Raw genomic sequence first — 27,179 nt, forward strand, 5'->3', positions numbered from 1 at the left:
GTCGGTCGAACTCCCAAGGGGACACTTTACATACTAGGCTTTTATATATATAGAATAGATTGTTGACCTCTAACTGGGATTGTGTATGAAATACTAAATATTTGTTATTTGTTATTTGTTTTGCGGTCTGGGAGTTAAGTTTACCACCTATCTTTGTTCATTCATTCATTCAACAAATGATTATCAATGAACTTGGGCCAGTGTGTTTAACAACATTTTAGTACCTCAGTTTCCTAATCTTATAAAGTGAGAGTGCTTACGAGGAATCAATGAATTAATATATGTAAAGTGTTTCAGTAATCTGTGATGTGGAAAATACTCAGTATTACCTATAATAGTAATTTATTACTTATATTAAAACATTTTATACTGTATCATTAATATATACATATTTTATGTTATATTACTACATATTTGTATTATATAAGTAATAAGTAATTATATAATTCTTATTTGACTTTACTTTTGTTGGTATATTTTTCTGTTGTTCTCTTAACATTGATAATCTTATCTAATGTCCAATAAAGTAATCTAGGTCCTTTGAGTTAGAATAGAAGGTCGTCATGCCAAATTCCGACCTCCTCCCCCACATTCAGTTTTTATCTCAAGTGCGTTACATGTTACTTCATATTTTTAAATATTCCAGGTTTATTGTATGTTTTCTCTGCAATAATGCTAAATTTATAAACCATAACTCTTTTTCAGGAATATGATTTCTGTTACTTTCCACTATTTAACAAATTAACATTTTTTTCTCATAAGTTCTCCCTGAGTTCAATGTTTAATGTAAGCATATGGCAGCATTCATATATTTTCTGAAAAACTCAAGTATTACTGGAAATAACCACAAATCATTTGATGTATGAATTAACTTGAATAATATCTTCATGTTTAGAATCATGTACAGAGAAATGAAGGATTCTGACAAGGAAAAGGAAAAGGAAAAAATGGTAAGTTACTTTTAGAAAATGGGTCTTATTGGCTATTTAAAGAAAAAGAAAACTAACACTGTTCAACTGAACATTTGAGGGAAAAATTAGTAACATGGAATCCTTTAAATTAGGTTAAATGCATGATCTTAAGTTAACTTCGATAATGCATGTGAAATAGCATAGACTTTATAATCAGGAAAGGCCAACATTTGGTTTTTCCCATTGTAGGGTTGTTGGTCTATAGAGCATGTGGAACAGTACCTTGGCACTGATGAATTACCAAAGAATGACTTGATAACCTACCTGCAGAAGAATGCAGATGCTGCTTTCCTGCGCCACTGGAAATTAACTGGCACTAATAAAAGTATTAGGAAAAACAGAAATTGTTCTCAGCTCATAGCTGCATATAAGGTATATATTGGCATCAAAACACTGTTTGGGTTGGGAATGGCTTTGTGCTTTGTTTTGCAACTTTTAAGGATTCTTAAGGAGGGAGGTTTATTGGAACATACTAAAAAAAAGGAAGTTGGATTAACAATATGACAATGCTAAAACTTCAAATATGGTTTATGATATTGTAATCTAAGTGCGTAGTTTTAACTGGCTTTATAGTATTTTTATTTTATTTGGGAATTTAATGGTTTAGAACACATTAATTTTCTATTTTAGTAACACTGGTTTTATTTATAAAGAAGGCAATTCTTTGAAAAATTCTAGACTTTTCAAAGTAATGCTAATGGGATGATATATTGCTTTTCTTAAAAATATGATTAATAGCTAATTTTGCTAATTGTTTCCTCAGGATTTTTGTGAGCATGGAACAAAGTCTGGCTTAAACCAGGGGGCCATTTCTACTCTTCAAAGTAGTGATATTCTTAATTTGACAAAAGAACAACCTCAGGCCAAAGCAGGGAATGGACAGAACTCTTGTGGAGTAGAAGATGTCCTTCAGCTGCTGCGTATTCTGTATATAGTTGCAAGTGACCCTTATTCAAGAATATCCCAAGAAGGTTTGTAAGAGCCTTGTTTTATTTCTGTGGCATTTTTAAAAGCAAGTCCGTTTATATTTTATTGACTTTATTAATTTTATTGATTTTACAGAAGGTGATGAGCAGCCTCAGTTTACTTTCCCACCAGATGAATTCACTAGCAAAAAAATCACAACAAAAATTTTGCAGCAGATTGAGGTAATAATAACAGATAGTTATTAAACTCTTCAATCTGTCATCATTGGACTTTCAAAGTATTGCCTCTTATTCCTTTACTAGACTTCCTACCATCTCTCCCTTCCCTCTGATCCAATAGTTTGGGTCACATGCTCTATTGCATTAATTTCTTTAATTACACATAAGAATTGACTCCTGCCCAGTTGGTATGGTTCAGTGGTTGAGCATTCACCTATGAAAGGAGAGATCACTGGTTCGTTTCCTGGTCAGGGCACATTGCCCGGGTTGCGGGCACCATCCCCAGTAGGGGGCATGCAGGAGGCAGGTGATTGATGTTTCCCTCTCACCTGTGTTTCTATCTCTATTTCGCGCCCTTCCTCTCCAAAATAAATAAAAAACATATTTAAGAAAAATTGACTTCCTTTTGTCTTTTTAAATAATTACCCTAAGATATTGTTTTTTGTTAACTTGCAGGAACCATTGGCATTGGCAAGTGGGGCTCTGCCAGATTGGTGTGAACAATTAACCAGCAAGTGTCCTTTTCTAATACCATTTGACACTAGACAACTTTATTTTACATGTACTGCATTTGGTGCGTCAAGGTAAGAAGTGTATCCTTTTATATTTTCAGAATATTTTTTTAATGTTAAGTAAGCTCAGAATGTACTAATATACTTTATATCAAGACTAATGAAGGGAATATATTATCTTGTTTTTTTTCTTAAAAGAGTTGTCAACATTTAAATGTTACTGTGTTTCTAGTTGGATATATACTATCTTGGAGTGGTATGAATTGATCTCTTGGAATAGTGTGGGTTGGGAATACCGTCATCCCTTGGTATCCATGGGAGATTGGTTCCAGGACCCCTGGGGAAACTAAAATCCATGGGTGCTCGTCTCTTAGCACTCTGTATCTGTGGGTTCTGCATCCGTGGATACAGAGGGCCAACCATAATGTGTTCTGTCAGGTAGCATTTACTGTACAGTTCTTAAGTAGCGTATATAATTATTAGTTGCTGAAATTCCCAGAAATACAAAATTAAATGCTTGCAAATAGCTTTGGTAGCATTGGAATATATTTACCTTCTGGCCATCTAATATAATACATATTTTACTTAAATATTTTTGTTTTTCTCTCTCCCTGTGCTAGTTTCATGAGGGTAGGAAGTTGTAGCTGTCTTATTCAAAGTGGATGTAAAAAGTTATAATTTCAAATGAAGTTATTTGTTTTCCTAATAAGTTAAATTGTATCATTTTATACCATTTACAAAGCATTTGTACACACAGAACTACAGACCTAGTGCGATAAATGGCATTATTTATGATTTCTGTTTTATAGATGAGGAAATTGATTCTCCAAAGTACTTACCTGAGTTGCCTGTGATTGCCAAAAAAGTCATAACACACATGACAGTGGATCTTTCATCTTATTCTTAGCTTAAGATTCTTTCTCCCACCTTAGATGGGTTTGCTGTGCATTAAAAAGAAAATGTTTTGAAATCAGACTACCATTTTTTTAAAATAAGAGTTTATTAGAGTGCATTTGAGTTAAACAGAGTAATATGATTTCTGTTCACACTTGGAAGCAAGGTCTCAACGGACTGATAGTTAGGAAATGTTTGTTTGTAGTTTTATGTACTGGTTTAGTTGTACATTCAGCTGTTGCTGTATGTTGCAGTTACATAGATTTTTTTTCTATTTCAGAGCAATAGTGTGGTTACAAAACCGACGTGAAGCCACTGTGGAAAGAACAAGGACCACAAGTAGTGTAAGGCGAGATGATCCTGGAGAGTTTCGAGTTGGTCGTCTCAAGCATGAGAGAGTAAAAGTTCCACGTGGTGAATCGCTGATGGAATGGGCTGAGAACGTTATGCAAATACATGCAGACCGGAAATCAGTTCTTGAGGTAACAGAACCAGCCAGTCTGTTCTGGTTGGATAGAATTAAAGAGGAATTTCTCTCGCCTTTCTCCAAAGGCCTCCTCTGGCAGAGCATCTTTCATAAGAGGATGTCAGCTCACCTTAGGGGTCAGGATCTTGTGATTTAACAAGCAACAGAGATCTTCACTCTTGAGATGGGGAGGTGCTTCATCTATTTATTAACAAAACCTGGACCAAATAATAGTACTCGCAAAGGATTCTTTTTTATACCTAAATGTTACCTTTATATTAAGCTATGCTATTAGATATATATCTCTATTTCTAGAGCACATTGTTTTATAATATTGTTTCACTTAAATTGTGCTTGGTACTATAAAATTGGTCTATATTTAGAGATGTTATAATAAATGGCAGTATGAAGTTCAATACATTTACGATTGAGATGCTGTTGTGGGCATTGTTGATTATATGTTACATACATATTATTTATTTTATGAGGGATAATGGAAGAAATATCTCTCCTGTCAGCAGATTTGCTGGTTTATCTTTTGGATCACAGACTGATCACAGCAAATATATCTCTAGAAAATATATAAGGCTTATACTTTCTATCATTATATTCCTCTAACCTTATTTATTTAGTTTTACTTTGCACTGTGTGTTTTTGAAGGCTGCCTTAAAATAAAGCATTTTTGAACAGGTAGAGTATGGATAAAACCTTTAAAGTGATTGCCTAAAGTCAGAAATAAGTGGAAAAGTTTAGGTTTTGGTGTTAGATAGACACATACAAATCTGTATACCATCATTTCCTCGAGCAAATGATTTACTAGTAATCTCTTTATCTGAAATTTGGTTTCCTTCTTTGAAAAAGGAGATGATATAGTAGTCCACCCATATCCAAGGTTTCACTTTCCATGGTTTCAGTTACCCTCGGTCAATAGCAGTCCGACATTAACAAATGGAAAATTTCAGAAATAAACAATTTATAACTTAAATTGCCCTCATTCTGAACTTGATGCAATATTATGCTGTCTGTGAATCATCCCGTTGTTTGGTGTATCCATGCTGTATAGGCTACCTGTCTGTTAGTCACTTAGAAACTGTCTCTTGAGAGAGACACATTCACATAACTTTTATTATAGTATATTGTTTTATTACTGTTTAATCTCTTATTGTGCTTACAAATTAAACTTTTCATAGGTAAGTTATATATAGAAAAAAGTATAGTATATATAGGGTTTGGTACTATTCATGGTTTTAGGCACCCACTGGGGATCTTGGAACATATTCCCCCAGGAATAGAGAGAAATTACTGCAATCTATTTTGTAGGGTTGTTGAGAGAAGTAAATTTATGAATGCTCACCATAGTATTTAAATGTAATAGTGTACAATAAACATGAAAAAAACTTCCGTGTTGCTTATATTATACTGCTGCTATAAAACAGGTATATTACTGGATTGGAAATGACTAATTTTGGCAAGAATGGGATCATTTAAGCTCACTTCTCCCTATTTTTTTGGTTCATATTTTAGGTTGAATTTTTAGGAGAAGAAGGAACTGGCTTGGGACCCACATTAGAGTTTTATGCTCTGGTGGCAGCAGAATTCCAGAGAACTGACTTGGGAACTTGGCTCTGTGATGATAACTTTCCAGATGATGAATCTCGCCAGGTAAGATTTATTTCATTTTTTGATTTGATTTGTGATTTTGCTTTTAGAAAGTGTTAACAAATGCTGGGTTTTTGAATCTTAATTTATCCTATATATAATAAAGCGGTAATATGCAAATTGACCCTCACGCCCTCACAAGATGGCTGCCTATGACCAGGCTGGTAGGGGGTTAGTGAGAGATGACCAAATGAATGAACAGCAGGCTGCGTGGGGCGACCAGGCTGGAGGGGGGGCTGTGAGGGTCGACCAGGCTGGCCGGGGTCAGTTGGAAAGACCAGGCCAGCGGGGCGGGGGGGGGGGGAAGAGGAGGTTGGCAGTGACCAGGCCGGCAGAGGGGAGGCAGTTGGGGGTGACCAGGCCAGCGTGGTGGGGGAGGGAGGCAGTTAGGGGTGACCAGGCAGGCAGGCAGGTGAGCGATTAGGAGCCAGCGGTCCAGGATTGTGAGGGGGATGTCCGGGATTGGAGAGGGTGCAGGCTCGGCTGAAGGGACACTCCCCCCCTCCCCCCCCCCATGCACGAATTTCATGCACCAGTCCTTTAGTTATTCAATAATCTTGCTATTACTAAATGTTTTTAAAGGATAATATTTAGTCACAAAAAATAATTTAATAAAATGTATATATACTTTTAGATAGCTAAATTGAAGATGTTTACTATTTATAGATCTTTAATTTTATTTACATTTCTCCCTCTAAAAAATTAGGTTGATCTTGGAGGTGGGTTGAAACCTCCTGGATACTATGTGCAGAGATCATGTGGACTGTTCACGGCACCATTTCCACAAGATAGTGATGAACTTGAAAGGATCACAAAACTCTTTCATTTCCTTGGAATTTTCTTGGCCAAATGCATTCAAGACAACAGACTTGTGGACTTACCTATTTCCAAACCTTTCTTTAAACTTATGTGTATGGGTGACATTAAAAGCAATATCAGTAAACTCATTTATGAGTCACGAGGTGATCGAGACTTACATTGTACTGAGAGTCAGTCTGAAGCTTCTACAGAAGAAGGTCATGATTCACTCTCTGTAGGAAGCTTTGAAGAGGATTCAAAATCAGAGTTTATTCTGGATCCTCCCAAACCCAAACCTCCAGCTTGGTTTAATGGAATTTTAACTTGGGAAGACTTTGAACTAGTAAACCCACACAGAGCCAGATTTTTAAAAGAAATTAAAGACCTTGCTATCAAGAGGCGCCAGATTTTAAGCAACAAAGCTCTTTCGGAAGATGAGAAGAACACAAAATTACAGGAATTAGTGCTGAAAAATCCATCAGGATCTGGGCCTCCACTTAGTATAGAGGATTTAGGGTAAGCTTTATATAAACATTCTTCAACCTAAGTTCTAAAGCTTTTGTTTTTTTTGTCCCACTAATTTACAATATATGAGTAAGCCTGTTAAGAACAATAATATGCTATAGGAAATATTGATTATTGATTTGAACCTTCGATTTGCTATATCAATAGACCTCTGAAAGATTATCTGATTTGTCAAATGTGATAAATGTATGTATCTTCTGTGAAAAAAGTCCAAAGCCAAAAATATTTTGACAAATTTATTAGCTAATTAATAAATAGCCTACTTGGCAAAGCTCAAAGTAGCTTGCTTTGTGAGTAAGCCTTATCCCCAGTGGCTGCATTAACTAACTCACATGCTGCAGGTCTTTTGATAAAATTCTATTATTTTATATCTATACTAATAAAAGGATAATATGCTAATTAGACTAGATAGACCGGATGTCTTCTGGACATCCTTCTGGACAAAGCGGCAGCTGCTGCGAGGGCCAAGGAGGGCCGGCAGCCACCGTGGCTGTCAGGGCTGGCAGTGGTAGCAGCAGCTGGGTGATGGGGGTGGTGCCTTCCCCTTATTGGCCCGGTTGCTTCCCACAGAGGGAAGCCATCAGTAGTACATCCCCTGAGGGCTCCTGGACTGTGAGAGGGGTCAGGCCAGGCTGAGGGACCCCTGCCCCCAGTGCACGAATTTTCGTGCACTGAACCTCTAGTATATATATAATTATTCTAGCCTCGGTATATTTTACTATGATTTTGGGTTGACTATAAGGCTTGCTTTTCCTCCCTCCCTTATATTCAGGGTTTAATGGTGGGTGGCACAGCATGAATAACATCAGTGAAGCAATAGTTCCTTCCTGCAAAAGAACAATTAAAAAATCTTATAAACATGTCATAATTCACTGCAAAAATGTTTAGTTCATTCATTTTGTGCCATATGGGGAAAATGAAATATGGAAAGGTGGTGGTTTTATGCAGTCTTTTCAAAGCCAGGTTTGGGAACAGGTTTGTCCTAATAGTTTTTGTGTACAGGGTTTGCATTTATGAGTGCTATATACTTAATATCTAAGCTAAGTACAGTGACGTTGCTTGAGAAGTTGGGGTTCAGAGTTTTGGCAGCGGTGTTATAAAAATTAAATACCAGCGGTAGACACGTGTTAATTTAATCCTTATTTGTCCTTCCAGTTTAAATTTCCAGTTTTGCCCTTCCTCAAGAATATATGGTTTTACAGCTGTGGATCTCAAGCCAAGTGGTGAAGATGAGGTAAAAATTTTGCTTTTGATACTTTTTTAAAATCCAGCTGAGGATATGTTTTTACTTATTTTTTTTCAAACACGTTTTTATTGATTTCAGAGAGGAAGAGAGAGTGAGAGAGAGAGAGAGAAACATCAGTGATGAAAGAGAATCATTCATTGATCAGTTGCCTACTGCACGCCCTACACGGGATCAGCCTGCAACCGGGCATGTGCCCTAACCTGGACTCAAACCATTACCCCCTGGTTCATAGATCGACACTCAACCACTGAGCAACATTGGCTGGGCGTATTTATTTATTTTAGAGAGAAAGGAAGGGAGAGGGAGAGATCGAAATATCGATGAGGAGAAACATCGGTTGGCTGCCTTCTGCACACTCCCTGCTGTGTATTGAGTCTGCAACCTGGTCATAGGCCTTAATCGGGAATCGAACCGGCAACCTGGTACATGGGTTGACACTCAGCAGCTGAATCCCACAGGCCAGGCTTGATACAGTTTTAAGTTCAGAATCATCCTTTTACTGAAGCCAGTTGTACTAGGCGCTACTGAAATTTTCCTAGATATTAACTATAATGTTGGCAAATTTTCCTTTGCAGATGGTAACAATGGATAATGCAGAAGAATATGTGGATTTGATATTTGACTTTTGTATGCATACGGGTATTCAGAAGCAGATGGAAGCCTTTAGAGGTAATTTTTAAGTCTCTAGCTTAATCCCTCTCCTTTTACTTTGAGAGAGTTGAAATTAAGGCATGTCTGTGGTCAGGAATTGCTGGTAATCTGCAGATATGACCTCTAGTTTTTGTCTTCCAGATAGTTAGGTCCTGCACAGGACCTAGAACAGGTTGGAACATTTGCAAGATGTAGTATACCCTCAGCTTGCTCCTTCTGAGTAATGGGGACCCACCATTGGCTCCATTTCTTCATTTGTTAGTGACCATAAGGTTGCATTCTTTCCACATTATATGGACCAGGATGAATTAAACCATGTTAGAATTAAATTCTTCTGGTTGAAGATTAAAGCAAAATATATATAGACTGTTTTCAAAACTTACTGGTTTTGAAAATGGGAATATAGTTTTGGTTGTCTTGTATGACACAATGGAAAATTTTTAGAATTTGGTTACTGACCATAGTGACTGCATATTCTCTCTGTTCACATTATTAATTAAGCAGAGATTTTTATATTTTAATCCTAACACAGTTTTGACAAGCTATCTTAATTTATATATATTTTCAAACATTTATTTATAATTTGATTTGAAATTTGGTATTTTAAAATTATAGTTTAGAAACTGAATTGTGCATTTTGTTTGTTTGCTTTGTACATAATGTAGATGGATTTAATAAAGTTTTTCCAATGGAGAAATTAAGTTCCTTCAGCCATGAAGAAGTCCAAATGATTCTTTGTGGAAACCAGTCGCCATCCTGGGCAGCAGAGGATATTATCAATTATACTGAGCCTAAGTTGGGTTATACACGTGATAGGTATGTGTTGGTTGTTTTCTAAAATAAAAGTATTTATGTTCCCAAATCATGTGGTAGATGATCTCTAAAGAACTTTGACTCTGAATTATATTTATAAAGTAAGTGAGAAAAGCAGTTAAGACTCACCATTACCAAGATGCATATCCATTAATAAGAATGAGTTTACACAAAAACACAGTAGAGTCTTGCCTAATGTTAAAATTCCTTTTCTCACCCTGTTTTAATTGTTCATTATTTTAAAAATTGGGTAAAATGTAAACCTTTAGGCTTTATTGTTTTTATATTAACTTTTATTTTCAAATAATTTCAGACTTATAGAATAGTTGAAAGAATTCCCCACTTGTCTTTAAGATTTTTCTGTATTTCTTTATATTCTGCTTTACACACACACACACACACACACACACACACACACGCATAGTAAACCTGTGTATATGTATAGACACACAGGTGCACTATTTTTTCTGAACCATTGGAGAATATGTTGCATATATCATGTCTCTTCACTCCTTAATACTTTAGTGTACATTTCCTGAGAATATGGATATTCTCCCATGTATGCAGTTAGCTAGCAAATTCATGGTACTGCTATACTATTAACTGATCTATCATCCATATTTGAGTAATGTACTCAATAGCACTCCATCAGCCCTGTACCTCCTGTACCAGGAAATTGCATTTTGTTGTGATAGGTTTTTAATCTAGAACAGTTCCTCAACTAATTTTTTTCATATCACTGACATTTTAAAGACTGCAAAGTCTTATAGTACTTTTTAAAAAAACTTCCAAACTAATGTAAATGAGAGAATATTATGAATTTTTTAAAACTAAATGACATTGCTTACCTAACATTTTTAAAGTAAACGTTTTATTGAAGTGTTAACAGAAGTGCACAAATTGCATGTATTGCCTGGAAAATTTTCACAAAATAAACACAATTCTAGAAATGGCACCCAGAATAAGAAACAATTCCAGAAATCCCTTCTCTATCATATTCTTCTCTAGTCATTCAATCACTATTCCTGTTGATTTATTTTGCTTGCTTTTGAACTTTAATAAATGAAATCATGCAGATATATATTCTTTAAGGTATGTCTTCTTTTTGTTTAACATTATGATCATGAAATTCATCCATGTTTTGGTCTACTATAGTGGTAGTTTATTTCAGTGTAACAAGAATGGATTATTTCAGATCCACTTTGATAATTTAGGCATATTTGGATAAGTTCTGCAAGTGTATTTTGAGCTTTTCTGATTTGCTGACTTTATTATATGTTTGATTCCTATACTCCATCATTGTTTCAGTTCTTACTGAGTCCAAGAGAGTCTTGAAGGATATTTTTAAAGTAGTTTGTGTCATTTCATCTCATACTTACCTAAGAGTTTCTGGTCAGTGCTGTTTTGTGGATATTGTTTTGGGGGGTTATTGCTGGCTTACAAAGTAGTGATAGTGTTTTTCATTTCAATCAGCTTTCAAATTAGTATAACTATACTTTTCTCCCTTTAGCCCTGGTTTCCTGAGGTTTGTGAGGGTGTTATGTGGCATGTCTTCAGATGAAAGGAAAGCATTCCTGCAGTTTACCACTGGTTGCTCAACTCTGCCCCCAGGTGGACTGGCTAACCTGCATCCCAGACTCACGGTCGTACGCAAGGTACAAACTCTAGTTAATGGGGAATCCAGTTAATTATTTAAGGATTGAAAGAAAAATATTCAAAAGCATGGTCTTTTGTTATTTTCAATTTTCTGTCTGTAGGTTGATGCTACTGATGCAAGCTATCCATCAGTGAATACATGTGTGCATTATCTAAAGTTGCCGGAATATTCTTCGGAAGAAATCATGAGAGAGCGCCTTCTAGCTGCTACAATGGAAAAAGGCTTTCATCTCAATTGAGCTTTGAAGTGCAATGGGAGACATCAGAGACTTTTAAAATACTAGTGAAGCCTCTTGTGTTTGTGTGAAGAGAAGTATATGATCCTCCACGCTAATGACACTTGCCTTTTTTTCCACCGTTAAGGCTTTAAAAACGTGGAATAAGTTTGTTAGCTGCTAATGACAAAACAAATCCTTTAACTACCCAGCCAGCAAGTACATAGCACAGAACACTGTGTTGCTGCAAGGGCTTATGTGACTGGAATAAGGTGGTCCTACTTGACTGTTCCAAAGAGCAGCTTCTGAGATCTTCAGTGTTCACTGGTAAATTTCTAACAGTGTATTTGTGTAAAGTTTGTCATTTCGTACTTCAAACACTACAGTTGCCATCACTGATCCCTGTTTTGCTGGCTTTTAAGCTACTTGGTCAAAAATCCTGCTACCTTAAAACATAGAGCGTTAATGAGCATTCAAGCTTTTTTTTCTCTCCCCATTTTAATGATGCCTGCACTATCAGAGTATTCTAGTGTTTTCTCTTCGTTTGGCATATAATCATGCACAACCTTTTATTTCCTTGAGGTGGGAGTATATTTTTATTTCCTATATGCCATACTATAAAGATCAAATTCTTAAGTGTGTCTGTGAGTTCAAAAATGAAGATATATCAAGGGGAAAAAATTTAGAAAACACTGGTCTAGATGCCAGGCACACGTAAAGTGAATTTTACTTTTGGTTGTATTTTCTTTGTATATTATAAACATTTATTTAACTTGTTGGAGTTTGAAGTAAAAAATTCCCAAAATGTATGCTCAATAATAATCATTAAAATGTTTGCAGCATATAAAACTGTGTCATGTGACTATTTTACTACAACCACCAGACTTGAGAACTTAACCAGATACTTTTCATTTTGAATCATTGAGATTTCTTTTTAAAAAAAATTATTACATGAAGAAATGTATTTTTCTATACATTCTTACTGAAACTGGAAAGCTAGAAATATGTTCATATGCTTAATTGTGATCCAACTGTTGTGTTCTGTGTTAAAGTATTCGTTAGCTAAAAAAGGCCCATTTATTTCTGTTAACTTTTTAAATACCAGATCCGCTACTTACCATTGTATCTGCAGGGATGTGTAAATCTAAGATGCAAGATTGATTTTTTAATATTGTGTTAGTGTCAAAAGAAACCGCCAGGATGCTGCTATTTTCTGGTGTGTTTAGTTTTTTGTTGTTGTTGCTGTTCGTTTGATTTTTTAAAATTGATTTTTAGAGATGGTTGCCTCCTGTAGGGGCCCAGACTGGGCATCAAACCAGTGACTTTGCGGTGTACAGGATGCTCCAACCAAATGAGTGGCTCGGCCACGGCGTTATTTTCTAGTTTTAAAGAAGGAGCTCTATTTACATTTTCCAAACTCCTCTGATTTATCACATCTGTGCATTTAGGTGAAAGAAATGTTGTTAGGCTTGATTTAGCCAAGTAACTTTTTTAGGAGTGAAAAGCATTTTTTGGAATTGCCCATTTATTTACCTGTTTAAAAGGTATGTTCCTTTTCTATATTAGAAGAGATATCTCCCAATATAGTTAATCTTTTGAGTACTGTTTTTATTCTCTGCATGAGAATGTTGTAACTATGTAATCAGAGGCATTTAAATAATTTACCTTATTGTTAGCTTCACAGTTCTCTGTGAGAATAAAAGTTAAAATAAAACATAATAGCAGTATTTAAATGTATGACCTATGCTTTCATCCAAAAACTAGTGGTGGTGATCATCTCAATAATGTTGTGGGTGTATGACAAAAACTTCATATTAGTATTAGAATTCAAATCCAGTATATGTGTGTAGTACAGCCATTATTTATGTCTTTGAAATGTCTGTCAATAGCTAGCTTTTTCAAGACCAACCTAGCATAGGAGTTAGCAAGCTGTTTGTTTTTTTAAAGCCTATGAGGCTAAGCATGGTTTTAAAATTTTTAAGTGATTGAAAGAAAAAGTAAAAAGAATATTTTATAATGTGAAAATTTTATGAAATTCAACTTCATGTCCACAAGTAAACTTTTATTGGGACACAGCCATTCGTATTCATTTATGTGCCACAATGGTACAACAGAGACCATATGGGTCAGAAAGCCTAAAATACTTACTATCTGGCTGTTTATAGAAAAGTTTGCAGAGCAGGTAAAATAGATGAGTCTTATAAAATTAGTAACTTCGAAATGTCAGAAGTCTTCCTGCAGAAAGAAAAGTCAAAGAACAAGGTAAAGCTGACCAATCAGAGACATAAATTTCATGAGTGTGAAATCACTTAAAGCTGGTACAGTTCAGCAGTTAATCTGAAGTGAGATAACACAACCTGTAAGAAGTCACATTTCAGTTCACTTTCATGAGTCAAGTGCTATGTGGCATCTACTGGGGTCTCCACATATTCTAGGTACTTGAGTATTTTTTCCTATAGTATCTGCCTGGTATATATTTTTTAATTGTTATTCTCTAAAGGTACTAAAATCTGTGCCAAGATGTTATTCAAGTGCTATTTTGGTGTGACCCAAAAATTAATTTTGTTCACTCCCTAGTTACTTCTGATGTACCAGTTTCAACAGTTACCTCAGTGTGCTACTGATTTAAGTGCCTACCAACTAGGACAGTGTTTCCCAACTAATAATGTCTCCAAAAAACCTCTATAGCACTTTGATCTAGGCCGGGCTTTCCCAGACCTTGGCTACTTAATGCAAAGTACCACTTACTGATCCAGAAGGTCAGAAGTGTTCCTCTGCCTTTCTGAATGAGTCCAGAACAACTCAGGTTTATTTTTGGAGCCTATTATTGACTCGATGCATGTGTCTTTACAGATGTAAACTTTGAAATACATAAACAGAGCTCGAATTTAAACAAAATCCCCTCCTCCACACACACAGGAGAGGAAACATCAAACTGTACTGAATGAATTATTTGTGTAGAATGTCCATTTATGTTCTTTTGCAGGAAAGTATTGTAGATGAAAGAGCTCTTGGAATTCCAATGGTTAGTATGATATCTTAATATACCTATATTCCTTTTTCCTCCATTGCACCTACCCTCACCCCTACATACACATAAACATGTTTTGGGTGTGTGTGTGTGTGTGTGTGTGTGTGTGTGTGTTTACCTAAGACAATTATGTATGTTCTGCTGTTGACTGAGCAGCAAAAGCATGGGGCCTGGGGATTAGAGCACTGCTCTTTTATAGTGACGTAGCAGTTTTCTAGACATTCCAGGAGAAGGGGTTGAAGGAAAGGAATAAGGGAGGGGGGAGAAGGATTCCTTTCATGCCAACGTGAACAGAGATACCCTTTGAATTCTATTTTTAAACGTTGAATTAAAGTAAACTTCATTTACCATTTAATAAGACAAAACCTTTATAATATGGCATAAAGGATAGTTGTAAGGGCTCTCTTTTTTTCTTTCATAATTGAGATTTAATTGGTTGTTTTGAGGAAAAGTACACAGACATTTCAATTTGTACACAATTCTTAACATATGTACCAAGAATGAAGTCTTGTAGTTGTGATTCATTTATAAAGTTATTCTAGTGACTTTCCAGTTTAAAAATTGGAGGTTAATTTTTCTTAATAGAGTATCAATTACCAATATCTTCAAATGTAGATACGCTGTTACATCAAAGTCCCACTAATTCACAATTTAATATATATACTACATCAAAATTTTGATCTTTCACAGCACATTAACAAAGTTACTAGTAAAACTGGACTATCACACCAAAGATGTTACAGATGCACAAAATTCTGACAGAGCCAAGATCAAGGAGTTTAATTGAGGAAACAATTCTACCAATATGGGAACAGAAGTAATTTAAAATGTTCAAGACTTAGAAAATGCGCGACTGACTCCAAATTGCCACTTGGTATGCTTTGTACTGTAAGATATAAAAACTATCCCTGTTTATGGAATGTTAAGCTGGCACCCAAGACAATCAAAGTCTACTATATTCAGTATCCCACTATTTCCTGGTTGTACCAAAAAATAAGCCAGCAAATGATTTCACCTCTTAAAAGCATTTACACACACACACACACACACACACACACACACAAAATGAGGTGAGGTGGAATTCCCTCTATCAATGTTTCTATGGCTACTAAAAAAATTTGCATTTACAGAATAGTTGACAAAAATATTCCTCTTTAATGTATAAGAAGGGAGACAGGGACCACTGTTAAGACATGGCATATGATGGTGTTCATCATTCTTGGCTTCTTTTTCCCCTGCTTCATCTGAGGCTGGACTTGCCTCATTTTTAGTTTGTTTTCCGCAGGTAGATCTGTAGGTTAGTCACTTGGCCTGTTTCCCCTTTACTTCCCTTTCCCTTTTGATACACACTGTTTTGTCTGCAGATTTACCTTTTCTTGCTGCCTTTTTTGGCTTCGTTTCCACTTTTGCAGAAGCAGGTTTAGCCGACAACCTCTCCAATCTCCCTTTGAGCTCCTCTGTTGCTCTCTTGGCAGAGCTGAGCTTCCTCTTGGGCAGCAGGGCAGTGCATGCTGGGTGCCCAGGGGCCATGGTGTGCCAAGAGGTAAGGACTCTTTCAATGTTTAACCATTTACTAGTAGTATTGGTAGTAACATACTCTAGTTAATTACATGATGGCATTGTAATTGCCAAGTGCCCATAAAATGGATTGCACACTTTTAGAAACTGGCAAATGAAATTTAATCCTGATGTTTTCATTAGACACACAACATAGTAAAATTTGACTTTTTTTTTACCCACACCCCTAAAATTTTGACTTTTTAAGACTTTTAAAAAGTTTTCATATATCAATTACAGCACTTTCAGTACAGCATAGTAGTTAGACAGTCATATTCAGAAGACAAAGTGCTATGTATGTTTGCCAGTTCTACATTTTTATTGGCTGATAAAGAGCTGCCACACTTCCCACCTCATGGTGCTATTCCTGAATTTAATTTGCAAAGGGAAGGAGAAACCAACATTTTATTTAATAAAACTTAAACAAGTGGGGGGAAATGTTTATGGTTAGAAAATAAAACATCTCTCAGAGAAAATTTTTCTTTGTACATATTTTAAAATACAGTTTTGTTTTCCATTTATGAACTGAAAAACACCTATTTAAAATGTCTTTGGAAAGATGCCCCATTTTGCAGTGTGCTCTTCAGATTCTTTGGGCTACAAATGCTAGGAGGTATTCCATGCTCTCATTTCTTGTCTCGACGATTCCTGGCAGAGCCTTCCGTTATTCAGCTTTCTGACATCTTATCAAGAATTAGTAGAGGGGCAAGAATTCTTGCCCGATTCGTTTCTACAATGCAGCCATTTAATAGCATCTCATCCAAAATGATGTGTACTTTATCCAAATTAAACATTATCTAAAGTCATATTAAGGAAATTAGTTTTAGAGTTATAAAAATGTTAACATTAAATAAATAATAACTTAGGACTCAGACTAATTTACACTGGAAAAATCCCAGGCTAAGTATGAAGGTGTTTTGTTTGTTTATTTTACACTATTCTTGAAAAAATTTTAAATTGGTGTCCATATTAGAAATTATTACCTTCATGTACACAGATACACCTAACTGGACTACAGGCATAGAAATGGAACAGCTACACCTGTTAGCCAGAGGGAGAAGGAATCCACTAAGGGCTGGAGAACATCGCAAGTGACATTTGGCAAGAGCATGACTTGGCCTCAAGAATAATGTTGTCTCACCCTGGCTGGTTTGGCTCAGTGGATAGAGCATTGGCCTGAGGACTGAAGGGTCCCGGGTTCAATTCTGGTCGGGGAACACATGCCCCAGTTGTGGGCTCAATCCCCAGCGTGGGGCATGCAGGAGGCAGCCAATCGATTCTCTTTCATCATTGATGTTTCTATCTATCTCTCCCTCTCCCTTCCTCTCTGGAATCAATAAAAATATATTAAAAAAAAAAGAATAATGTTGTCTCATAGCAGTAACAGCCATGATTTACTGACTACACACTGTGTTCCATGCATTGTGTTGGCTGTTTTACATACTATTTTAGCCTTTTCTACAACTCTATGATGTACATGTTACATATTATCCTCATTTTACACAGGAGCAAACAGGCTCAAAGCCATTGTCCAAGGTCACATAGATAGTAATAGCCAGAGCTGGACTTGCAGCCCAAAGTTTGGCCTTGACTGCTCTGCTTCCAGATTTCTCAGCAGGGGCCTTAGGCTACTGAGTATATGCCCTCATTCAGCCTTCAAACCTCCACCCAATAATAAATGCCTTTATGACCTTGCATTTTAAACTCTCTTCTATGTCAGGGCTGAAGAAAAAATAACCATTAGGAGAAATGAATGACGAAGGCAAGGCAATGCGGACTCAATTCCCAAGTAGATGAAAATTCTGAATTTCAAGACAGTACCTCTTATAAATGGACAGTTCTAAAAATACTCATTTGAGAATTATGGAGTCACTTTAGTTTACTGATGTTCTTACTGGAAAGTTAGTATAGGGCAGGGGGAAGAAGAAAATATTGTTAGACCGTGATGTTTACCTAATTGGAAAGAGCCAAATACTTCCTCCAGAAGACCCTTCATTTGAGTACCTAACTTTACTTTTGTGAAACGAATGAGGTGATGACAATGATTGAATGTTTATGAATCTAAGTTTCCATTTCTATTTAAAGAGCATTATCCTGATCTGTTAAAACACACAACAGCTGACAGATTGTTTCAGTGGACAAACTTCCAACAAATAAGTGATTAAATGCACTAAGGAAATTCATATTTAAATAAATCTGTATAAAATGAATCATTACCACCTGATTTTTTTTTCAGTAATTCCAGATGTCCAAGTCTATATTGTATATGTTTAGTGAAGTACATCTATAGAGAATGAGACAACCCTGTGAATGACTTTTAAGTTTCTATTAGGCTCTGCGGTAACATCTCATTAAGCTCTGTGCAAATAGTCCTCCAGCAGAATAAACTGTTTTTCAGAAGCCCATGGGAACTGTCCTTAAGTGACCCAGAAAAAAAAAAAAAGCTTTACTCGGATATACCTATTAATAATGTCTTCCAATTATATAGGTGACTGCTTTGTCCATGGCCAGATTGGGACTGAAATATTAGGCCCTTGACTCAATCCTGCTCACCAGACCCCGAAGCCAGAACTCAAAAGAAGCCAAGACAAGGCAGGAATGATAGCAGGTTACAAAGGCGGAGTTGGGGAGCACAGGTGGCTGCATGTAAAATGCCCTGGAGAATCCCCCTGCTGTATTCACTCAGGGCAATGAAAACCTTAGTGCCTTTGGGAATGCCAACTCATCCAAGATAATTTTCTTTGAGACAGAAAAAGATCTAATTTTAATCTATTTGAATTGGTTCAGGGATCAAGCTACTCTGAAGACTTCCATCTCTGGAAAGTAGATGATCAGCAATTCAGATGTCCCCTTGAGCAACTGGCTAATTGTTTTGAAATTCAGATTAGAATGTACTGCTGAATCATTGTCAACCACCAACATCCTCACATTGCAAGGACAAGGTTCTTCGGCTAGCCTGAATTTCCCAACATCCAGGAAACATGAGTTGCTCAGTGAGGTCATCTTGTACTGTGGGCATGTGACTGCCTATCTATCTGAGTATCTGGCTCAAACCGCTAATAATCATGCAGCTTTCTGGCACTATATAGGGAAACCACAGACCAAATCCTATGTGAGGCAACAGCCTGAAGGCTGGTTTCCCCCTGGAATCATATGACTCCTTTAAAATAATCTAGCTGTTGGTCACATCTTGATTTGGTTTATGAGCCACTTGTGCACACTGGTGAAGCCAAGAGTAATGGCATTTGGGCCAAATGCCAGGTGAGCAGGAATAAAAAAAATACCCTATATGCCAAACCCATGGTAAAAAATGGGCACACCCACTTCAACCATGACAGGAATAGTACAAAACAAGAAAGGCTAGGCTGCTGGTCTATTAATATGGTGAGCTGAGGATGACGATTTCAAGGTCCTACCTTCAGGCTATACTGAACTTGGCTGACAAGTTCCTGGATACACCGTGTTTCCCTTCACAGGCACCTAAGGTTGGAGCTGGTAGGAGCTGGAAACAGCGCTCCAAAGAGCAGATTCGTAAAGCCCCATTTTTTCCTAACCCTGAAGCCCAGAAGCCTTTGTGAATTCTATGTAATGTAGATTGGAGTTGAACATCTTGAGGCCCCACTAATGCTACTGCCACTTGAAATCAATTTTTTAATTAAAGGGATTGAACTGTTTGTGGTTTCTACATTGGAATTTTGATCTCTGGATCATAAAACACTTTCAACACGGTGTTTTTACACCACTGTGGTGGCCTAATTACCCTTTAATCTTTTCTAAGAGAAACTGAGCAGCATACATTCAAATGGGACCTCAGAAACAACTCCAAGGCAGAGTCCAGTCTAGAACTGAAATTTCTAACTAGACTTTGGTCTTAATCCTTTCTCTCTCTCTCTCTCTCTCTCTCTCTCTCTCTCTCTCTCTCTCTCTCTCACTCTTAGCTAGGCGAAGTTCTTCAATACATGAAGATAGGAAAAAACTTGCTCTCATTATTTATACTTGAATTTCCCATGAAATTAGATAACCTGTGAAAGGCCGTTAGGTTCCCATTCCGCACAGAAAGCCCACTACTACCATGTAGAAACTATCCGCATGAAGGTTCTGCAGTCCTGGATACACTCCCTGTAATATAGTCTTCTGTTTGCTTATGGCTTAGCATTGTCTCTCATTAATTAGGCCACAGAACAGGAATATATCTTTTTTTAAAAGTAGGTTTGCCTTAAAGACCCATTCCTACTCTGAGAGCAACAAAACATCCAGGTGTAATTTTTTTAAAGTTTATGTAGACTTATGTAAAAATTACCTAAATATGAAAGTCAGTGCTGAGTCAAATAAGCCTGTCATTTGTCTTGTATTTTTTCCTAACTGTTGCTTCTCATGACTTGTTGTCACCATTCTTGAGTCAAACAGAACCAGACGCAGGGGGAGAAGAAGGGGGAAGGCAGAGGGACTTTGGGAGGAAGAGCAGCAGTTGGGCATGACACCTCAAGGACTCAACACATTTAAAGGGAATAGATGGCTAAGGCTAGTGAGAGCCCCAAAAGCCTGGAAGGCAGCCATTTAATCTGGAACATTCACATCCCTTTCCTAGTAGACTCTTGGGGACTGACGGCTCATAATGCTGAGACTCCCCGCTCATGGCAGCTCTGGGGGACCTGCTGGGAGGGTGCTGGCCCTTGGCTCAGTGCCTGCCTGCCCTTCTGAACACGGCACGGGCTGCACACATTCCCTCAAGTCCAGGGCCAGCTCTCACCCCTTCCAGCCCAGCTTTCAACTTACATGCTTCCAAAAGGAAGAGATGTTTAGCAATCTCTGAACGTGAACCCCACTTTTGGAGAGCATGCTCTTATCAAGACATTCAGATACTCTCAAGATTTTTCTTCATTTTGACTCCTCCAACCAAAGACTACTGTTTCTCTAAGACTTCCCTAATTCAGAAAAAAAACTTTGACAACACCAAGACAGCATGGTGACAGGCACTTTAGTTTGTTAGTGACTAGATTGCCATAATCTACTCCAGATGATTATGAATTTTTAAAAAATCTTATATCTAATTTATAGCCCTAGAGTCAAGCACCTTGGAAACCCAGAATACCAGCTGTGCCCCAAAGTCGCTCTATGGATTGGGACGCATGTCACAGAACCTCTCAGGACCTCAGCCTCTTCATCTAAAACGTGAGGTCTTAACCTGATGATTCTGAAGTTTTCCAACTTTAAAGCACTCAAGTCCTCTGACTAAAAGTAACCTTCAGGGAGAGGGAGCCACTTTACTCCTTTCTGATATTATCAAGTCATTCCTGATGTAGGCTCCATCACACCTCAAAAGAAATCCTTTTGTAATGACTTAATTATTGTAACTTTCTGGACAACACAAAAATTCAGTTCACTAGAAGCTGCTACCTCAGTGTAGAATGGCTCACTGGGGGATTTCTTTGTTCATCTTGCCAGTATTTCCATAGCCCCTAGTTGAACAAGTACTTTGTGATTTCTCATTAAGTTAGGCTGAAATCATCTCCTACTTGGAGAAGCCCTATTCTGGTTTCTGGATCTCTACAAGTGTTTGGGATTTTAGGACAGTAGTGAAGGAATGAGATGCCCCACCGTGGGCAGTGATCGGGGCCTGCCTGCCAATCTTGGAGGCGCATGAATTCCGTTACCTGGTGCGTTCGTTCCTCCAGGGAGCACCATGGTCTGTAACTGCCTGAGTCACAGGCAGTGCAAGCAGGATGGAGACCCTTCCTACTCCCCACCCTCAACTTCGATAAAGAGGGCATGAGTCAGGGTACTTTCACATTACCCACATGAGCTGTAAGGTTCTGGAATTAACTGCTCAGGCTTTTGGGCTTTAAGGACTTGTAAAATAAAAACAGCTCATAATTAACGTTCTAAAGATTTTTCTTTAGATATTTTTCAATTAAAACATTCTGGCTTCTAGGCATACCCTATATTTGGGGGGCACAAGAATACAAGTAGGGACCCAGCCTGTTCCCTGCTCTTCTCCCCATGCAGTGTGTGGGGGTTACCACAGTTACCATCCCAGCTGCTATCATTCCTGCCCACAGTCCTGGGGTAGGGGTGGGGGAAGAGGCCTGCACCTGCCCTAGCAGCAGTTCTGGGCTGTCTGGGTACTCAGTAAATTCTGGGGCCCAAGTAGTTGGAGGATAGTCAAGAAATGGATGGGGGGCCCTGAGAGCTCTCGGTAAGCACCCTCACCCCATGGAGAGGGATGCTGCTGAAGGCTAGAATGGGGGCCCAGGAAAAAGACCCTAGTTGTCCAGGTCCAAAGGCAGGACTGATGCATTCCATTCTGGCTAAAATAAACCAAGTCTTTAAGCCCCTTTAAAGGTACCAAATGCCAAAGACTGCTGAAGGTTTCCTGTACCTTTGCACACACAGTAGGTGTGCAGAATCGAGAAGGTGGACATCTCCCACACAGCACTGGTGCCACCCCTTGACTATTTAGCAGGAGGGGGTAGAGACAGCTCCTTTGAATTACAAATTGTCTGAAGAATTCAGCAAACCTGGGGCTCTAGAGTGGAGCACATTTTGGGAAGCTCATCAGTTGATTCCTAAAAACCATCTTCAAAAAAATTTTTTTAAATTTTTATTTATTGACCAAAAAATCATCTTAATTCATGGAATTTGAAGTCTTAAATAAGTTTACCGAAGTATGTAATGGGGCACACTTTCCTAATAGAAGCAGGGCCTCATGGACTTTCTGGGAATTCCCTGAGGTTCTGACTTCCATCCTCCTATTGCTGCATAAAACTGAGCCTAAATTGTGTCGGTTGCTCTGGGTTGACAAAGAAGGCTTCCGTAAGCCTGAGCATACAGAAAGATCATGTGCTCTGAGTGTTGGAAGAACCTGCTCCAGGTTGTAATGGTATCAGTTGTTTGTTTCCAACCCTTCAAGACCTAAGGAAGTTTTCCTGGTACAAATAGACCTCAACAGTGCTTACTGCTCCAGCAGGTTCCTGGTTAGTGACCAGAGCAGTGATGCAGATCGTCTATGGCAGTGGTTCTCAACCTTCCTAATGCCGCGACCCTTTAATACAGGTCCTCATGTTGTGCTGACCCCCAATTTCATTGTTACAAATTGAACATAATTAAAGCATAGTGATTAATCACAAAAACAATATGTAATTATATATGTGTTTTCCGATGGTCTTAGGCGACCCCTGTGAAAGGGTCGTTCGACCCCCGAAGGGGTCGCGACCCACAGGTTGAGAACCGCTGGTCTATGGTCTACACAGAGAGCAGGAAACAGGACGCATCTCTACAAGGCGCCCTGGTCTTCCTGTTAGGAAACTGGTGTGTAGCGGTACTCCCTGCACATTTGATAGTTAAAAAGAACTATGGACGAGACAGAGTAGAGTCGTAGATTTTTAATTTGATTTTTTTTCAGATGGCTGAGGGTGAAAACCCTTTAAGAATGTCAATAGAAGCCCGGCCTGTGTGGCTCAGTGATTGAGCATCGACCTATGAACCAGGAAGTCAAGGTTCGATTCCCAATCAGGGCACATGCCTGGGTTGGGGGCTCGATCCCCAGTGTGGGGCATGCAGGAGGCAGCCGATCAATGATTCTCTCTCATCAATGATGTTTCTATCTCTCCCTTTCCCTTCCTCTCTGAAATCAATAAAAACATGTTAAAAAAAAAAAGTCATAGAAGACAGTGCCCCAGGCCTTGCCTGGCCTGCAGCCTACTCCACTTTTAGACTACTGGAGATCCCCATGAATGATATCTCGAGCAAAGACGTACACTTGAGAGATTTAGTTTTCTTCTCTAAAAGATGAAAAATTACTATTCTGTCAGATGGATATGCCTAAATAACTCCTTAGGACAGTAAATAAGTAATTAGGTCAGAGAGGAAGAGAAGGCAAAAATGAAACTAAGTAAAATGAGGGGAAAGATACAAGTTGTGTGCCTTAGTGTGAAAATTAAATTCAAACAAGAATGCTGGAGCTCATTACATGGACCTTTGCTATTCACCAGAGGGACCCAAAGACAAACCCATCTCTACTTCTAATAAACATCTAGTCAACATGTAAGACACATCAACACAACTAGGCCAACTGTACTACATATCCTGTTACATCTGACTCACTTTAATTCTCTGAATATCTAACCTTGTAGGACTCTCCTCTCCTGTTCCAGGTGTAAGGTAACTCAGCTCAGTTACCTAGAGTCATAGCAACATCAAATATTAAGGCTGAGGACTTTAAAGCTCTTCTAGTCTAATTCTATCATTTTGAGATGAGAGGTTGTGTGGCTTGTCCAACACACACAGCTAATTGGTGGTAGGACCAAAAGTGGAACTTGGGTTCTGTATTCCCAGGGAAGTGTCTATCAGCTTTCACTATCTTCCTTGAAGTAAAAAGGCAAGTTCTTATTCCCCTGTACAAGGAGGAAGAAATTTATTTTGAATTGCTTTAAAGGGCTGAGTTAAAATGGAAGGTTACATGCTAATACACAGCGTGGTCTCGGGTCTCCTAAGTCAAAGGGGTCCTAGATTTAGGTCACTCACCGTTAGAGGGCACGCAGATTTTCCCAGTTAATTTAAAGAGGCTTTCAAATACAGCCTGAAAATGAAGTTTATCAACATGATGACATTTTCTATCACTAGTTAAAGGTAAATGGCTATTTCTTCAGAATATCCTGACTCTGGGCATACATGTCTAAATGTATGTATACCAACATATACCTAAGCACGTTATAATTAATATCTATTTGTTATAATTAGTGTAACTATTTTAGATTCAAGCCTGATGTTTTCTCAAAGGACTCTTTTATTATTGCTTTCAAGTGGTAAGCAAATTTTTGAAAGTCAATTTCCCTCCAGAGCACTCACACATACCTAGTGGGCTCCTGCCATAGTCTGCAGGCCTACAGTATTCTAAGCAAATCATGCTTCTTGTTGGGGCCTTGGATACTTTGATTTAAAAGGGAGAAGAATCTAATGAATAAAACAAACTGATGAACAAAACAGATCCAGAGATATAGAAGCATGGAACAGACTGTGGCATCTCAGAGGGAAGGCTGGGTGGGGGGATAGGTAGGGAGAGATTAACATAATAATTTATATGAATATATGCATAACCATGGACACAGACAATAGTGTGGGGAAGGCCTTGGAGGGGGGAGGGAGGCTGGTATGGGATTAAGGGGGGTCAATGGGGAAAAAAGAGGGACATATGTAATACTTTCAATAATAAAGATAAATTTAGAAAAAATACAATAAAAGGGAGAAGAGAAGAAAAGGAAAGCATTCTCTGTTATAAAAGGAAATGAAGATGAGCCAGGCAACTTCTTTAACCCTCTGGTTTATCACCCCTGAAGCCTTATTCTGACCATGTGGGGAATTTCTGGAGATTTATACCTGGAGCCATGAAAATCCATTCTCTCTACAAGGACCACGCACTTTCTGCCTGTGTTACTTAAATTCTAAAAAGGTCTATCCTGTATACTTAAGAGAAGTTAAATTAATATATAACAGTTATTATAACTAGTACCACAGAACTGCCTTGTCTGAAACATACAAAAATCTTAATAAGAATTGTCTTTGCAAAAAAGGCGGGTGTTTCTACAAAGCAGCTGTACCTCTGGCTTTCATGTTATGGTCACTGATGACTAGCATTCTGGATTCTAGATTCTGCCTAATTGTTTTTCTGCCCATGGCACTTACCTGATAAAGACTACCCTGTGTTTTGCCAAATACTGTGGAAAGCTTGACTCACAGCATTGAAAAAGGATACGTCTAATTCACTCTGGAAGAGAAAAGAGTGCATGCATGAGAATGAGACATCGGGACAGAATGCACTTAGCAGAGTTAGGGCTGCTCTGGCCACACATCTGGAAGCAGGGGGAGTTGCTGCTCTGGGTGCAGAAGTGTGAGAACGGAAGGCCCTGAGTTTAGGATTGTGATTTTTGAAAAAAAGGGCTGCATTTTTATAGACTAGAACAGTTATCCTTAGAACATGGGATAAACTAACTCAACTTTTACAGATGATAGGCAATTTTTGATAGGTTTATAAAAAACCTTAATAATGTGTATACCCTTTAATCCATCAATTTTACTCCTAGAAGTTTATCTTAAGGAAATAATTAGATAATGGCACAACAATGTATGATAGGATATTCAGGGTAATGCTTATAACAGCAAATTATTGAAAATTAGGGGGGCTAATTAAAAACATTATAGCAGATCTACAAATGATGATGCAGATATATATGTACTGACATATTGTTGAATAAAAAACAAGTTATATGTATGTTACATCCAGAATTATCCCATATATCCTATATAATAAAAGGCTAATATGCAAATTGACCAAACGGCGGAACAACCGGTTGCTATGATGTGCACTGACCACCAGGGGGCAGACGCTCAACACAGGAGCTGCCCCCTGGTGGTCAGTATGCTCTCACAAGGGGAGTGCCACTCAGCCAGAAGCCAGGCTCATGGCTGGCGAGCACAGCAGTGGTGGCAGGAGCCTCTCCCGCCTCTATGTCAGTTGGACATCACCCGAGGGCTCCCAGACTGCAAGAAGGCGCAGGTCGGGCTGAGGGACACAAATTTCGTGCACCAGGCCTCTAGTATATATATAATTGTTTTCCTGTCCATGGCACTTACCATTTACAGAGAGAGAGAGAGAGAGAGAGAGAGAGAGAGAGAGAGAGAGACAGACATTAGATAGACATTTAAAGAGCCTGAAAGGACATTTACCAATAAGTGATGGGCTTACTGATGATCTTCTCCCCTTTCTTTTGCTTGTATGTATTTTTAATTTTTTTTCCAATGAACATAGATATTCATAGAGGGAGGAAACAAGCAAAGAGCCAAACCCATTATTTGAAAGGACTTAAGTTTGACATAGGCAGCACTGACATCCCTGTTCCCACTTCCTCAACAGCAGCAGCCTCAGCTTTTGCAAACTGCCTCCGTTAACGCTGATTGAGTTGGCCTTTTGTTTTGAAATGTGATGCTGAGATGCTTCTTTCAGCGCAGACAGCAGCATGAGACTGATCTCCAAATTTAAGATTT

General features: G+C 38.1%; 2 protein-coding genes and 1 pseudogene across 12 annotated transcripts in view; 1 reads left to right on the forward strand and 2 right to left on the reverse strand.

Annotated features, from left to right (window-relative positions):
* The window catches only part of HECTD1 (HECT domain E3 ubiquitin protein ligase 1), a 94,541-nt gene extending 82,141 nt beyond the window's left edge, over nucleotides 1-12,400 (forward strand). For all 7 annotated transcript variants that reach the window (XM_023751537.1, XM_023751541.1, XM_023751538.1 and 4 more), the window contains 13 exons: nucleotides 896-950; nucleotides 1,161-1,343; nucleotides 1,735-1,942; nucleotides 2,034-2,119; nucleotides 2,573-2,700; nucleotides 3,803-4,004; nucleotides 5,513-5,650; nucleotides 6,354-6,961; nucleotides 8,126-8,204; nucleotides 8,792-8,885; nucleotides 9,533-9,683; nucleotides 11,191-11,335; nucleotides 11,438-12,400. In XM_023751537.1, the coding sequence (XP_023607305.1) occupies nucleotides 896-950; nucleotides 1,161-1,343; nucleotides 1,735-1,942; nucleotides 2,034-2,119; nucleotides 2,573-2,700; nucleotides 3,803-4,004; nucleotides 5,513-5,650; nucleotides 6,354-6,961; nucleotides 8,126-8,204; nucleotides 8,792-8,885; nucleotides 9,533-9,683; nucleotides 11,191-11,335; nucleotides 11,438-11,575 (2,215 nt within the window). In that variant the 3' untranslated portion in view covers nucleotides 11,576-12,400. The remainder of the gene's footprint in view (nucleotides 1-895; nucleotides 951-1,160; nucleotides 1,344-1,734; nucleotides 1,943-2,033; nucleotides 2,120-2,572; nucleotides 2,701-3,802; nucleotides 4,005-5,512; nucleotides 5,651-6,353; nucleotides 6,962-8,125; nucleotides 8,205-8,791; nucleotides 8,886-9,532; nucleotides 9,684-11,190; nucleotides 11,336-11,437) is intronic.
* The window catches only part of AP4S1 (adaptor related protein complex 4 sigma 1 subunit), a 66,374-nt gene that overhangs the window by 3,647 nt on the left and 35,548 nt on the right, over nucleotides 1-27,179 (reverse strand). For 3 of the 5 annotated variants that reach the window (XM_014453342.2, XM_014453338.2, XM_023751544.1), the window contains 2 exons: nucleotides 25,891-25,902; nucleotides 15,217-16,936 (listed from right to left, as the gene is read on the reverse strand). In XM_014453342.2, coding sequence (XP_014308828.1) covers nucleotides 16,808-16,936; nucleotides 25,891-25,902 — 141 coding nt within the window. In that variant the 3' untranslated portion in view covers nucleotides 15,217-16,807. Of the gene's footprint in view, nucleotides 1-12,738; nucleotides 13,787-15,216; nucleotides 16,937-25,820; nucleotides 25,903-27,179 lie in introns of those variants that run through there. The other 2 variants (XM_014453343.2, XM_023751545.1) reach the window with 2 other exon arrangements.
* LOC111825347 lies at nucleotides 14,988-16,151 on the reverse strand (annotated as a pseudogene).

This window comes from Myotis lucifugus, unplaced genomic scaffold, assembly GCF_000147115.1.
Source record: "Myotis lucifugus unplaced genomic scaffold, Myoluc2.0 scaffold_22, whole genome shotgun sequence".
NCBI classification, from domain to species: Eukaryota; Metazoa; Chordata; class Mammalia; order Chiroptera; family Vespertilionidae; genus Myotis; species Myotis lucifugus.